Source organism: Lynx rufus, unplaced genomic scaffold (genome assembly GCF_022079265.1).
Source record: "Lynx rufus isolate CCGP_SWC_20201006 ecotype Redwood Valley unplaced genomic scaffold, mLynRuf1.p SCAF_6, whole genome shotgun sequence".
NCBI classification, from domain to species: domain Eukaryota; kingdom Metazoa; phylum Chordata; class Mammalia; order Carnivora; family Felidae; genus Lynx; species Lynx rufus.
In genome coordinates this window covers 22717031-22730248 of record NW_025814878.1, presented here as the reverse complement: position 1 = coordinate 22730248, position 13218 = coordinate 22717031, and the positions used below count along the sequence as shown (strand labels likewise).

Sequence of the window (13218 nt, the reverse complement as noted above, 5' to 3'; positions counted from 1 at the left end):
CTTAATGATATGCACAACCTGACACATAATAAGAGAAACACTAATTAAAACCATCCTAATATACCATTTTTTCATCTGTAAGTTTAAAAAAGTACAAATATGATAAACACACCTTTTAGGAGAGACTTTCAGAAAATAGTCAGTCTCGAATGTTGCCAGTGAGAATGTCAATTGATACAATTCCTATGGAGGGCAACGGGGCAATATCAATCAATTTCACTTCTGGGAATTTATCCTACAGACAGATGTGCACATGTGCAAAATGGCACAGGTACAATGTCTCATTTTAATTTGCATTTTTGACTAGCCAGTGAGGTTATTATCTTTTCATGTGATTTGCCCATTTTCTTTTTCTTTTGCTTACCAATTAGTAGGAGTTGTTTTTTTTTTCCTTTGTGCAATTAGGCAAATTGATCATTTTGCTGCATTAATATTAAATATTTTCTCCCTGTCTAGCATTTGCCATGTTTATGGTGTTCTTCACTGAACAAAAGTTAGAATTTTTAATGAAATCAAATTGGTCAATATTTGCCTTTAGGGCTTAAAGGTCCCTTTCTTGCTTAATTAAGAAAGCCTCTCTCACCAAAGTATATACCTATATTCTCCTAATGTCTCTCTTACTATTTTCGAGTTTTATTTTTTTATATTCATATCATCACAGACAAATTCACATTAAACTAATTTAAATTAGCTCAGAATAGCTAATGAGTGGTTTCTTTTCATAGCTGATTTTCTATTCAATCAAGTCAACAGTCAATTAGATACTTCAGTTCTGTGCTGTCTTCTTTCCCCACGTTTGCTATCATCAGAGCATCAGCTGAAGGCATGCTGCCAGCTCACTCTGAGATAAGTATTTTCCTAGGTTACACATTATCTAGGCTGGAAAACAAAGTGTTTTAGTTTGAAAGGCTTTTCAAATGAAGATCCTGCGGAGCTCAAGGCTTCATCGGGAAGGAAGAGTAAAGAAAGCGTGTTAATGCCAGCAATGGATTTAATGAAATGAAACAGATGATCCTACCAGCAAGAACTGGAGAATGAGAATTAGAGAAAAAGAATTGAGCGTGGTTACCACCTGAATAGGGAGGACTGGACTAGAGAGCTCAAACAGAGTTTTACGGCATCACTTTGACGTGAGAGGAGATTAGTGCACACAATGACTTGGTAATTCTTGAATCAGATGCTAAGCTTATACTGCTCTGGATGGCATTCTGAGAGCCATCAGGATGGGAAAGGCAGCAGCTGAGAAGATGAGCAATATATTTTTAAAAGTGTGTGTGTGTCTACTATACATGTATCTATATCTATATCTGGCCAAAATAAGTTGCAAACTGGAACCTATGAGTCATCATTTCTCATGATCCAAGGCATTGTAAAAGGTGGCTAGGGACACTAAATCTAACTCTGACCCATGTGGGTAATGAGTGGTCGAGATGGAATAACGACCCAGGTGAGCTTGACACTTTTCACCACAATAATGGTAACGATACCGATGACAATGTTAACAAAACTGTAGTATGAATTAACAGCACCCTTGTGTCTGGTCGGAAGCGATATGTTGACTAACTGCGCTAAGCAAGAGACAATCTTTTCTTGGAAAGCACACTTTACAACTTATCACAAGAAATCACCCAATTTCATGGCAAAAACATAAAGATGTATCTCACTTCTCTGATTTTGAGAAGTTATTTTAAAAAAGTAACACTAGTACTATTAAAATCACAGTGCAAGATGTTCTTTAAATAAAAGAAACAAAATAGAAATGCACTTAAAGTTAAGTTAAGTGAAGAGTACTCACCGGAAACCTAACTACAGTAACATCTGTCTTTGTGGCCTCCACCAGGAAATCCATCCAGAAGTCCACCAGCTCCTGTTTGGCCACAGGCTGCTCTGTAGTCAGTTTCACAAAATGCTTATATATCAAAATTGTCTCTACAATAGACTTGAGGTACCTAAAAATGAAAAGATATAAAACACACAATGGGCAAATTTAGAACCACCTGTTCCCATGTATCCTGGTTTTAATCTGTGGATGTAATTGAAATATAGCGTTAATATTTAGGTATTCCGATTCACCACACATTACTCATTATTTGTTATATGCCATGTACTTTCACGTACGTTGTCTCCTCTGTATCTCACAAAAATTCAATAAAGTAGGCTGTTATAACATCATTTTAAAGATGAGGAAACTGAGGTGCAGAGGGCTTAAATAGCTTGGACTGACTGATACGTCTGCTGAAAACATGACTTTTACAAAAATGCCTGTCTTCTATTCAAGGGAGTGGTCAATGCACATGTTTTAAAATATGCTTCCATGAGAAAGCTTTTCTAAATAGACCCTTCATAAGGGATCATTATTTTGCTTTGAAGCAACTCAGCTGATATATTATACAAATACCCTCCAACCTAACAAGACAGATGGCGCCTCAAAGGAAAAAGTTAGGAAAAAATGAGGAGCGAGATAATTACATGAATTAGTGGGTTTGCAAGTACTTCATAAGCTATAAACATGGACATTAAGTGAATGGACACTTAAGGCATTGTTTTGTGGTTATTACTGTTGCATAAAATAATGGCTGCTTTCTTGTCAACAGAAGCTGGGATACCTCACACCAAAGCTCTTTGGACCTGTGCTTCAGCCCCTTCTGGACCATCAGAATGATCACTGTAAAGAAATGACGGATTTGGCGGCATGTAACGCAGGCATTTATTGGTTCATTTATTTCATGTCATTTGCTGAACACCTACTGTTGACATCGCACTAATTGTACAGCCCTGTTCCTAAGTAGCAGCACACAGTGCCGAGGAGACAGGAATGTAAAAGGGATAGCACAGCAACCTAAACATCAGTAGGGCTACCAATACACAGAGATACAATTAACCAAAGTCAGGCTCTGAGCTGTCAGCACAGAACCTGACGCAGGGCTCAAACCCATGAACCGCGAGATCATGACCTAAGCCAAAGTCAGACACTTAACCGACTGAGCCACCCAGGCACCCCTAATTTAAAAATGACAAACACGAAAGAAGATTTCATGAGATGAACTAATCACATGTGTTTATGCAATAACACCCACATGCTTCTATCCGGATGCAGAAAAGGGTTTTAGGTGGGGGTCTGGTTTGTGGGCAGATTTAGGAAGGTCCCCAGGTAGAGAAGATCCCCGGAAGAGGCCTTCTCACCGTGTGCTGAGACACAAATGCATGAAGCCACAGTCTGGCACATTTCATGTGACTGGAGAGCAGTGTAACTGGGGGGTGTGACAAGATCGGAGGCTGGAATGACTAAAGGTAAACCTTGTTCACCAGCCAAGGAGATGGGCTTTATCCCTTAGGCTGTGAAGAGCCATTCAACCATACTGATTTAAGGATGTCAGTGGAGGGGAAGGGTCAGACATGAATTTTTGGGAAGATCACTATAAGTGTGATACTGGGGAAGGTTTGCTAATGAGAAGACCTGAACGTGAGGAATTCTTTTAGGAAGCCATAGGGACCTACAGTGGTAAGCATCTCCTCAAGTGGTTCCTTTGATGAAAACAAGTCAGTGGTCCAGTCTCTGAGCCGCCCTGAGCCTTTCTTGATATCATGGTCAACCTTTTAAAGTCTTTACGGCTAGTGATCATCACACATGATATATAATAAAATCAGCATTGTTTTCCAAAACAGTCCTAAATGCACATGGAATTTTGCTTTCATCTCTTCAATTACCACATACATAATGATGAGACTTGGGGGCACTCCAGGAACATTTTGAAATGAGACAAATACACACATATAGGAAACATTCAAATGCATTAACAAGCCTTAGTGTAAAGAAGTGAAAATCAACAATGAGAATCCCAAAACAGATTAGGTCATAAAGAGAACATAGGGTATACGTTTGGGGCAGAAACGGGGGAGGTTGGGATAAAAATCTGTCAATCTACCGATTCGATTTGCAGGTGCAAAATGTGAGGCCTCTGCATGATTCCTCTGGGTAACCCTAGCCAACTTGGGCTAGCGGGTTGGTCAATGTCATGAAAAGGCTAAGCTGAAGGCAAGCAGACCTCACCTATGCCCAAAACCACCAGAACCTATATTCAACACATTTTATTTATGAACATGAGGTTTTCCTCTAAATTCTACATTTCGTTCTATAAGCAAATAAATTCAATCTAATCATCAGTTCAACAAATATAACAATTTGGAAATAAGTGATAAGAGTTGTTTATTAAAAGTAATTGCTTAAACACATAACACTTTACTATTACCATGCTGGCGTCTTCAGTTTAAAAAGCTTTTCAGATGCTTGGATGACTCTCATGTGGTCATTGGCCAGGACACTGGCACCCAGAAAAAATCCAACTTCCCAGTAGCTCTGGAGTTTTTCTAAATTTCCCTTTTTACCAAGAAGGCTGCTTAGCTTCACCCCTGGAAGATCAACAGGAAGTACAATGTTACAAACACACAGCACCCAGGCAGAGCCTTTTTAATTAAAAAAAAAAAAAAAGCCAGACATTTTATTAAAATACAATAAGCTTTTATTTCCTCCTTTCAGATTCAAATAGCTTTATTTTTTTTTTAATTTTTTTTCAACGTTTTTATTTATTTTTGGGACAGAGAGAGACAGAGCATGAATGGGGGAGGGGCAGAGAGAGAGGGAGGCACAGAATCGGAAACAGGCTCCAGGCTCTGAGCCATCAGCCCAGAGCCTGACGCGGGGCTCGAACTCACAGACCGCGAGATCGTGACCTGGCTGAAGTCGGACGCTTAACCGACTGCGCCACCCAGGCGCCCCTCAAATAGCTTTAAGTGTCAATTATAAAAGGGGTTTAAGTTCATTTAAAAAAAATCACTTTAATTTGAAAGTCCAAAGATAACTGCCACTGTCACTTGGATGTGCATGATTCCAGAATTTTAATATACGCCTGCACTGTATATGCATCAATTAAAAGGTGGTAACACCTTGTTGTGTAACCATTTTGCTTCCCTTATAATAACAAGGATCCTTTAGTTACTTGAAAGGGAAATATGATGCAATTCTATCACTCATAGAATTGAGTATAATTGGGTCAATTCAATAATGATAAATAGTAACAAAAATAATTAATAAAATAATAATTGAGTATAATTAGGCAATAATTAATAATAATTTTATATGCAAAAACAATTATATACTTAGAAAGTTTAAGAAATAAGGAAAGTGGCAGATAACACTGTCTTGATTACTGTTGCTTTGTAACAAGATTTGAAAATTAGGTAATGTAAATCCTCCAACTTTGTTCTTTTTCAACATTGTTTTGGTTCTTCTGGGTTTTTTGCATTTCATTATACATTTTTGTCTCTACTTTGCCTTCTATTATTTTTGCATTTGCACTCCTTTGTTTAAAAAGAATATATCCTTGTAAAACTGTTAATTGCCACTAGTATTCACAACATTAAAGTATCAGGGAAATTATCTGAGATTTGGGACTAAGGTAAAAAACTGGGACATTTCATTTCAATATCCCACAGTGGCATCAGGTACCTCAAGGACTGTCCAGGGAAAGTGTGGCAAGTTCACTGTTTTAAAGATTATTTTGTTTGGTTAAAGTATCGTTTTCCAAAAAAATTCATACCTCTCAGGAAATATAAAATAGAACACTTATAAAACATTCACTGTTTACTATTTATTAAAGATCTCAGACATAGATAAGTTTACTTGTTAACTTGCATGTTTTGTTCAGTAGAGATACAAATATTTTTTGTCTAGTAGTAAAACAGATAATCCCTAAGATTTATGACCTATTTGGCCTAATTTTGTTTTTTCAGTCAAACTCAGAAATCTTACCCTAACATTTCTTGTTAATTGATCTATGAATACCCTAGCTTCTTAAATGCACTTTGAACTGGACATATCCTCTTTTCCATATCAATGGAGTTAAATAAAATGTTTTACAAGTGTTCTATTTTATATTTCCTGAGAGGTATGAATTTTTTTGGAAAACGATACTTTAACCAAACAAAATAATCTTTAAAAAACGCTATGCCACTTTTTATGATATAATTACACTTAAGCCCTGAACATTTCAAGAAAAAGTCCATTTGTGGGGAGCCTGGATGGCTCAGTTGGTTGGGCACCCAACTCTTGATGTCAGCTCAGGTCACTCAGGTCATGATCCCAGGGTCGTAGGATCAAGCCCCGTGTCAGACACCAAGCTGAGTGTGGAACCTACTTGGGATTCTCCCTTTCTCTCTCTTTCTCACACTCTCTCTCTCTCTCTCTCCCACTCACAATCTCTCTGTCTCTACAAAGAAAATAAAGAAAAAGAAAAAAAGAAAAAGAAGAAAAAGTCCATTTGGGAATCCTTCACATTTTTGTGATAATAAGAAAGAGAATAGCTTTGCCTCCTTAAAATTTCATAAGATGAAAAAATTACACACAGGTATGGAACAACATGCACGATGTCCTATCTAGGTATGATAAAAAAAAATCAATGAATACAAAGGAAAGAAGAAAGTGCATGGGGAAAATAAGATACTGAAAATAGGTGTCTCTACTAACCTCATTTGAAATGAGCTCTTTTTATTGTGTCATGCTTGCAGAACATTGAACCGAGGATTGATCTAGCAGCAAATCATGTCAAACATTTAAATAGGGACTATGACAATGTGTAATAGAAAAATCACAGTACTAGTGTTAAGAGAAAATTTCTGATTTATGCTTACATGCCAGAAGTTCATATTATGAGAGTGACATTTAACTTTGACCTTGGCATGAATCTGACATGTTTGTGTTGTCTAACTCATTTTTATAGCCACTGCGATTCCTATTAACTGGACATTAGGTCTTAAAATCTGAGTGAGACTACTTTACAGGAACTGCTGCTTACTCCATGTTCATCACATGAAGAAGCGCTGTTGGGCCATCTCACTATTAGGGATTCTGGCTGGCTTGCTGACAGCCAGATCCCCGGGGGCATAAACAGAATGGATTCTACAGGCACATTTGTCCTTTGTGGCTAACAAGCAATGTGTGAGTGAGCATCGGTATCACGTAAATATGGTGAAATGAAGTTTGTACAAAAATAAACATTTTCTGGGGCGCCTGGGTGGTTCAGGCCGTTAAGTGTCCAACTCTTAGTTTCGGCTCAGGTCATAATCTCAGAGTTCATGGGTTCAGGACCCGCATCGGGCTCTGTGCTGGCAGTGCAGAGCCTGCTTGGGATTTCCCTCTCTACCTCTTCTCCCTCATGTGTGCGCTCTCTCTCTCTCTCTCTCTCTCTACAATAAAGAAAATGAAACTTGTTCACTTAGTGGTTTTAGTTCTGATGATCATTATTGCAACATCACTATCGATGTCGGCCTTATCATTCCCTCCACTTCATTAACTAGAATTCTTTTGAAGACTACCCTCTCCCAGGGATTAATATGTTTAGTATGCAGCATACTTTACGAAGAGCTGTACCTCATCTGCTAGATGAGCTGTGGTATTTCTTAAAAAAGGAAGGAAGGGATGTAATTTCTTCCCTATAATTTCTAATTTTCTGAGAAACTGGTCATCCCTATACATGACAAATGAGTTATGTTGTGGTGGGTGATGGATTTTGTTTTTGTTATGACTTCCTTTTTTAAATTATCTTTATAGAATCATGGATTTTTATATTCAGTAATACAGATTTCATTTTGATTGCTCCCCGAAAATGAGATTTGAAGAGTGGTTTGTCTCAATTCCAAGCACCCTGTTCTTTTATTACATCATCATTACATCACCAAACCCCTAATTCTGACTCTCTCCCATAAAATGTCTCATAGTTGATTGAAAAATTCCACAAAAATGGGGAAATCGTCTGTTACTTAGCTAAAATCTGAATATTAGCTTTAAGTCTTGTGAAGCTGGAAATAGGAAGAACATGTAAGATGTGGTTCTGTGGCTTTTTTTTTCTTTTTTCCTTAGAGAGAGAGAGAGAATGAGCAGGGGGAGAGGCAGAGAGAGAGGGTGAGAGAGAATCCCAAGTAGGCTCCAGGCCCAGTGCAGAGCCCAACACAGGGCTCAATCTCAGGACTGTGACATCATGGCCTGAACTGAAATCAAGAGTCAGACGTTTAACTGACTGAGCCACCCAGGCACCTTGTGGTTCTGTGTTTTATTTTATTTTTTTGTAATTATTTTTTTTTAATGTTTATTCATTTTTGAGAGACAGAGAGAGGCAGAGCATGAACGGGGGAGGGTCAGAGAGAGAGGGAGACATAGCATCTGAAACAGGCTCCAGGCTCTGAGCTGTCAGCACAGAGCCCGACGCGGGGCTCGAACTCACGGACCGTGAGATCATGACCTTAGCTGAAGTCTGACGCTTCACCGACTGAGCCACCCAGGTGCCCCTGTGGTTCTGTGTTTTAAATCCTAGTTCTAAGTAGTCTAAATATCAATGATTATTTAAAAACTGGGAAAGTGAAACACAGATCATGAAGTAGTTAGTCTTGACCTCAAATACACACATGACCAGAATTGAGAGTCTTTGGGCAATAGATTAGGACAGTTAAGAATACTTTTACCTTAGAGATCTTAAATTTAAGATGATATGTTTAGATGCCTCCAATTTAGTGATTATCTTACGGTATCTTAAATTTTAATTGCTTACCTTTTATAAAAAAATCAAAATTTCAAAATGCACCTGAAGAAGAGATTTCATTAAAAAAAAAGTCTGATTACTAAGGGGAAGTCACTAATTCAGGCTAATCTGTACAACTGCAGGGGGTCAAGAGAAGAAATATAGGAAGATATAAATTACTGAGAAATTTGATTAGAGTATTTAAAAATGCTTTTTAGGGGCGCCTGGGTGGCTCAGTCGGTTAAGCGGCCGACTTCGGCTCAGGTCATGATCTCGCGGTCCATGAGTTTGAGCCCCGCGTCGGGCTCTGTGCTGACAGCTCAGAGCCTGGAGCCTGTTTCAGATGCTGTGTCTCCCTCTCTCTGACCCTCCCCTGTTCATGCTCTGTCTCTCTCTATCTCAAAAATAAATAAACGTTAAAAAAAATGCTTTTTAAAAGTATATCTTTAAAATATGCAAAATGTGTTATCAGTTTTCTTTTTCACATATAATTATTATTATATTAGACTAGTTAACTCTTGCTTTTCTTTGAAAACCCTTCTAATCCTATTGTGCCATAAAAAATCAACTTTAGGTCAGCCTATGATTATGAGCATAATTTATGATTGAGTACAATCCAGTGAGTTTTAATTGCCTTTTAGTTATAAAGGACATACAATTTGGAGAGTGTATCACAGTATTTTAGAAACCTAAAATTTCATTCTTGAAGTGGCTAAAAATTCATTGTCAAGTCACATTTTAAGTCTGTGTATGTTCTGCACTTTCCAAAATTTAAAATTCAGCTTCATATGCTTTCAAATGCCTGTTCAACATATACTGTGAATGAGTTCTTGGGAAAAAAAATTAAAGTATGTTTTCTGTAGAGAGTTATATTAATTATAGTTCCTCAAACCTCCATTCTTTTTCTCCCTCAGCTTTATTGTAATATACAATTGACATATGATATCGTGTAAGTTTAAGATGTAAAATGTGTTCCTTTGATACACTTAAATATTGTAAAATGGCTACTATCATAGTGTTAGCTAACACTTCATTCATATCACATAATTATTTCTTTTTTGTGATGAGATCTATTCTCTTAGCAGAGTGCTGATCGTTTTAATGTATGTTTAACTTAAAAATGAGAATTTAGAAGAGGTACATTTTCAAACCACTATGTTATTGTTCTATCAACACATGCAAATTAGTGTCAATTCCTGCAATGATCTGGAGGCTTCGATAAAACTTCTCCTTAAGTTTAAGAATACAGCAGTACAAATTATTTTTAGATCACTAGTATGTAAAGAATTTTAGCTAGTGTGGAGTCAGAAAATCAACCTTAGATACAAATTTGTTTATAATAATAATTTCTGAAAAGTACAAGTTGCAATGCATTTTCTCTGATTTCATTTACCAACTGAAAAATCATTTCAAATAAAGCTTTGTGCATTGAATACCAGTGCAATTCAGTAGCAAAAGCATTTTATCATTCTTTTAGTCTGGGCTCTTTCAAAAATTACTTAATACTCAAACTTTATTTGCCATCAAGGATTTCCCAGAACATTACACATGGCTATTTTATAAGCCCTTCCCTTGAATGTAAAAAAGTGCAGGACTCATTTTTCTTGAAGGAAAACTGAAGAAAAACCTTCTCCAGTTAAAAATCTTAAAGTGAAAGAATTTTCTGTAATTCATGGATTCACTAAGAATTTTTTCCGTCTGTGAAAAATATGGTGTATTTCTAGGCCTGTAGTAATGACTCCTCCAAGAGTGGGAAAGATTCCCTGAAAGAGAATTGGTTAGACACTAGGAGAGAGCAAGATCTCATCACCATTCTAATATGGTATTCCAGTATGTAAAACCTTAAAAAATGCTACGAAAGCCAGAACCAAGAAAATCACACAGAACTTATTCACTAAGATGCCGTAATTCTTCAAATTCCAAAGAAGATGAGATGATGTCCACAGATAAGAGGGACAGAAGCACATCCTGTCAACGGCTATAATCCAGAGATGGTCTCTGAGGAGACTGGTCATTGCCAAGACTGCCATCTGCTTGGCCTGCTGGTCTGGGGGCTTAGGGAGGCTCCACCTCCAACACCACTGAAATCACAGAGCTTGAAGGTGTAGAGGGGAATCAGAAATAGAAACTGTCAGAAATCTTTTCTTCCTCTTCTTCTTCTTCCTTCTCTAAATCTAAACTAGGAAATGTTTCTAATGCTCCAAACACTACCTTATTTAGGAGTTGAAGCTGACTGCAGAGCCCATATTTTCAATTTTAGTTTGTGCTGGAATAATAAATATTAACCAGGGGACTTTTAGAAACAGGTAAAATAAACTAAAAACCAAATTACATCCCAATATCAGGATTCGGCACAATAGTAGGAAACACTAAGCAAGGATATATAGTAATTTTTTTTCAGAAAGACAGATAAGATAAAAGCAAAGGGTCTATCTATCAATGATTCTTTTTCTTTGTACCAAGTTGAGTCCAGTTTCTTGATTTCCATGTAAAATTATCAAGCTGCAATTACCAACTTTCCGGAGCTCAAAGGAAGATTCAAACTGGTGCCCAGCTGCCAGGAGAAGGACCGCATAATTAATTCCTGACTGTAGTGATGGCTCAGATTCAAATGCCTTTTTGAACCTATTAAAAAAAAAAAAACAAATGTACAAGTTTACTTTCTCAATCAAGAATCTCTGGGTGTGCAATAGCTTCTGTTTGCATAACTTCAATGCCTGAGCAAGCAAAAATATTCCACTGGCCTTCACCCCAGAATCTAGTGTGCTGTTAGGATTTCATGCATAAGTATCTGCCTTTCCTAACCCTTAGCTCCACTGCATTCCCCTACTTAGCTCACCCTTATCATAGTAGCCTCTGTCTTTTAAAAGATCCTCTTTTCAACAATCTACCAGAAATGTGACAGAGTGTGTGTGTGTGTGTGTGTGTGTGTGTACACATGTGTAAGCAGTGGTAATTAAAAAATAAAAACCCCGTACCTATTTTTTTAAAGTAGTTTTTAAAAAGCGTTCAAAATACACAAAGGAATGAGGGGATCATCTAGGGAACACACTGAAACAATCAGTTTCACATGAGTGATACAGAAACGAAATAAAGAACGTCAATTGCACTAAGAAATTAAGAAAAACAGAGATTGTGCCTGTGCATACTAATTTTGGCTCAAGAGAATAAGAACCCTTTTCTGAATATGCATGACACTAAATATCACCCTTGGAAAAACACTTCAACATCTGAAAAGACTTCAGTGTTTGCACATCCACTGTATTTTCAAGGTAACGCTTCTTAGATTTGGTCCAAGGGTTTCCTCACGTACATCATTTAACGGGCAACAATATTCAACATTATTACACTTGGGCGCATGAAGAAAAAGAAAATGAAAACAAACACCCTGGTGACCATTAGAAACTGCTTTAGACAAATCTGAAAAATGAAATCTTTACTTTTAATCAAATTGAGGAAATTTGAGGACTACATACTGAATAAATGACCATTTGGTGATATTAAAAAAAAAAGCTATGTAGAAAAAATACAATTCTAAGATAAAGGCATTCCCATTTAAATCATTAACTATCTTTTAACAAAAAGATAGGATTAGCAAAAGTGGTGGTGGGCACAATAGTGTGCATTATAGCATATTCTTGGCTTTTATACATGCTTGAAATTTCCCATAACTTAAAACCATAAGTTAAACTTCAAAAGGAAAGAGAAAGTACATTTTTCTGGATATTGAGGATCATGTGCCCTTTTAAAAGGTCTTACTTTTTAAGTAGAACAAGTATCTCTGAACAAAAATCAAGTAAGCATTAATCTTAACTAGCTGGCTCAAGGAGTGATAGAAGTGGAATATCCAACTGTATCACTGTTGGTGATCAAAAAACACCATCCATCAAAAGAAATTCAAAATGGATGAAAGACCGAAATGTGAGATAGGAAACCATCAAACTCCTACAGGAGAAAACAGGCAGCAACCCCTTTGACCTCACCCACAGCAACTTCGTACTTGACATATCTCTGGAGACAAGGGAAACAAAAGCAAAAATGAACTACTGCCCCTCATCAAGATAAAAAGCTTCTGCACAGCAAAGTAAACAATCAACAAAACTAAAAGTCAACTGAAGGAATGGGAGAAGATATTTGAATATGATATATCAGATAAAGGGTTGGTACCTAAAATCTAAAAAGAAGTTATCAAACTCAGTACCCAAAAAACAAATAATCCATTGGAGAAATGGGCAGAAAACATGAATAGACACATTTTCAAAGAAGACATCCAAATGGCTAACAGACACATGAAAAGATACTCAACATCACTGTATTATCGGAGAAATACAATTCTCACTGTGTTGTATTATCAGAGAAATACAATTCAAAATCACAATGAGATACCACCTCAACACTTGTCAGAATAGCTAAAATTAACAACTCAGGAAACAACAGATGTTGGCAAGGATGCGGAGTAGGGGGACCCTTTGGTCTGCTGGTGGGAATGCAAACTGGTGCAGACACTCTAGAAAATGACATGGAGCTTCCTCAAAAAATTAAAAATAGAACTACCCTACAACCCAGCAATTGCACTACTAGGTATTTGTCCAAAAGATACAAAAATGCTGATTCAAAAGGGCATATTCACTCCAATGTTTATAGCTGT

The 13218-nt window shown here is 37.1% G+C and overlaps 1 protein-coding gene across 3 annotated transcripts in view; it reads right to left on the bottom strand.

Moving 5' to 3' along the window:
* The window catches only part of MAP3K5 (mitogen-activated protein kinase kinase kinase 5), a 207798-nt gene that overhangs the window by 84638 nt on the left and 109942 nt on the right, over window positions 1–13218 (bottom strand). For all 3 annotated transcript variants that reach the window (XM_047102683.1, XM_047102684.1, XM_047102685.1), the window contains exons 8-10: window positions 11083–11195; window positions 4251–4410; window positions 1796–1949 (exon numbers count right to left, since the gene is read on the bottom strand). In XM_047102683.1, coding sequence (XP_046958639.1) covers window positions 1796–1949; window positions 4251–4410; window positions 11083–11195 — 427 coding nt within the window. The remainder of the gene's footprint in view (window positions 1–1795; window positions 1950–4250; window positions 4411–11082; window positions 11196–13218) is intronic.